Source organism: Dipteris shenzhenensis, chromosome 12 (assembly GCF_047967505.1).
Source record: "Dipteris shenzhenensis isolate YYH24624 ecotype China chromosome 12, Dip_SZ_1.0, whole genome shotgun sequence".
NCBI lineage: Eukaryota > Viridiplantae > Streptophyta > Polypodiopsida > Gleicheniales > Dipteridaceae > Dipteris > Dipteris shenzhenensis.
In genome coordinates, this window is record NC_141607.1 from 9623062 (window position 1) to 9625080 (window position 2019).

Here is a 2019-nt window from a genome sequence, read left to right on the forward strand (position 1 = left end):
TGGGATCAAGCTTAATCAAGCATGCAAAGAACTAAAATAATCAAGCTCTCATGATGCTGTCATTCAAGATGCAACAAACAATCCGATGGGTCACCAGAATTTTCTTCTAAAAATTACGAGCAATTACCAATTGAGTGGAGTTGATATCCATTGGCGGTTTGGTAGCTTTGAATTTTTGAAATCGGGCGACCCATTAGTAGAATTAGTAGGAATGTTAGTAGGAATGTCACGAGTAACAAAATTGTAGATAGGGATGATGGACCATTGGTAAGACGCTTTGGAGCACCTATCTTGACCACAATACCACTCTTGCTTCACGTCTTTTGCCATGTAGATGATTTTTGTCTTTCAAAGCTCAAGATGCACTTATAATCCAAGAAGATGAAAACATATGGTTCCATCGGGTCTAAGATGAAAAGCATTGCTCATGATGTATATACAACTCTGTCGAGAGGAAAACAGTAACGAACCTCTGATTCATTTTCCTGCCACAAGGATTCGTAGAGCAACTGTGGGAGCCTCATTGGCAGTGGAAGGGCTTTGGCTCTCAGTCACGAGGCACAATTTTGAAGCGACGTCTCTCCTGCGCAAGCAGGATTGGCATGCCATTCAGAAAAGTCACAAGCGCAGATTAAGAAAGGAGAAAAGCGAAAATTCGGAGATTACCGCTTGCGACAGAGTTTGTTGCCGGCATGGAGAATGAAGGGGACAAAATGCTATGACGATGGCAGGGGTCCTGGTAAGTGAATTGGCATTGCGGTAGTCGATGGTTAAGCCTCGATCAAGGCCACAAGAAACATGAAATGTGGCATTGCAACCCACCTCAGTGCACTGAATGCAAGCTCCACCTCCAGCTTCTCCACACAATCCACATTGCATCTGCCAGCGCCACGGAGGCACTCTGCCACATTCTATGCCCTCCCTGTCCCTGGCTCTTGTGTAATACACCTCTGGGACGAACAAGGCGCATGAAAGATGCGCCCAAAACCCGTCCGTAGTTCGCTTCAACGCTCCGTTGGGAGACGGGCATAGGCAGCAACGCTTGCTGCCTTCGGAATCCCCGCTGTCACACTGCTCACAAAACCAATCACCTGACGGAATTCCGTCTATTAGAGGGTACCCATAACAGCTAGCGTGGACCATCACGTTGCATCCATCACAGAATACAATCGGATCCGACGGATCTGCATCAGCTGCCTTGCAAACATTGCAAAAAATCCCGTCATCCTCGCTATCGTCGTCATCAGACGTCGTCGCCTCTACTTCTACGATCTCCGGAGGCCGAATAGTGGATTGTTGAAGCAACTCTGGAGGCTTCTCTGCGCAGTTGGACCATCTCGTTTCCTTCTCTGTCACGGACAAGTCCTTCGTGCCTTTCGTTTTGACGGCTGCTTGCTGGTTGGTGACTGACTGGAGTACTGTGGGGGCCCTTTCTTTCTTATTGGCAAGGAGCTGCCGTCCAGGAACAAGCTGCATAGCGTTTTCCTTTTCCTCGGTTACACAAAAAACCTTGAGCGCACAGACACGTTTCTTGGCAGGAAGACAACACACGAAATTCCGCTTCTCCTGTTGCTGCAGTTCCTGACGTTCCTTCTCCAAAATTTTGAATCTCTTGAGGGGGGGGAGACCGTGGAACCTCTCCTCCTTCGCCATACAGCAATTATTCGTGTGAACATCTCGCCAAAGATCCCTATTACGCCTATCTTTGGAGACCTCCGACTGTGGTTGTGACACAAGAGCCATTTTGGAAGCAAGAAGCTAAAGCTATGATGGCAAGCTCATGGAAGACGATAATAGAGGGCAGAGAATCCAGAGCGACGATATTGAACAAGGATCGGATGTCTCGAACACATTTCATATTCGAAATTTCAAATTTTGCGGTTCCCGGGTTCTTCCTCGCACCCGCCAACTTTGAAATTGAATTTTGCACAGTCGGCAAAATCGAACGCACCAAAGAGGCAAGTCAACGGTTTTGGACCTTCTCTACATGCTTACCACACGCTTTGGTGAAGAAGAGAA

The 2019-nt window shown here is 47.5% G+C and overlaps 1 protein-coding gene across 2 annotated transcripts; it reads right to left on the reverse strand.

The window, feature by feature from the left end:
- Positions 1-310: 310 nt before the first annotated feature.
- Positions 311-1798, reverse strand: LOC147895784 (RING/FYVE/PHD zinc finger superfamily protein). 2 transcript variants are annotated; one of them, XM_087383153.1, is made up of 2 exons: positions 667-1798; positions 311-580 (listed from the first exon to the last, which is right to left on the reverse strand). In XM_087383153.1, exons 1-2 carry the CDS (start codon positions 1741-1743, stop codon positions 548-550), a joined length of 1110 nt encoding a protein of 369 aa, XP_087239279.1. In that variant the 5' UTR covers positions 1744-1798; the 3' UTR covers positions 311-547. The 2 variants fall into 2 exon arrangements, with proteins under 2 accessions (XP_087239279.1, XP_087239278.1); XM_087383152.1 differs by having other exon boundaries at positions 311-583.
- Between the last annotated feature and the right edge of the window lie 221 nt (positions 1799-2019).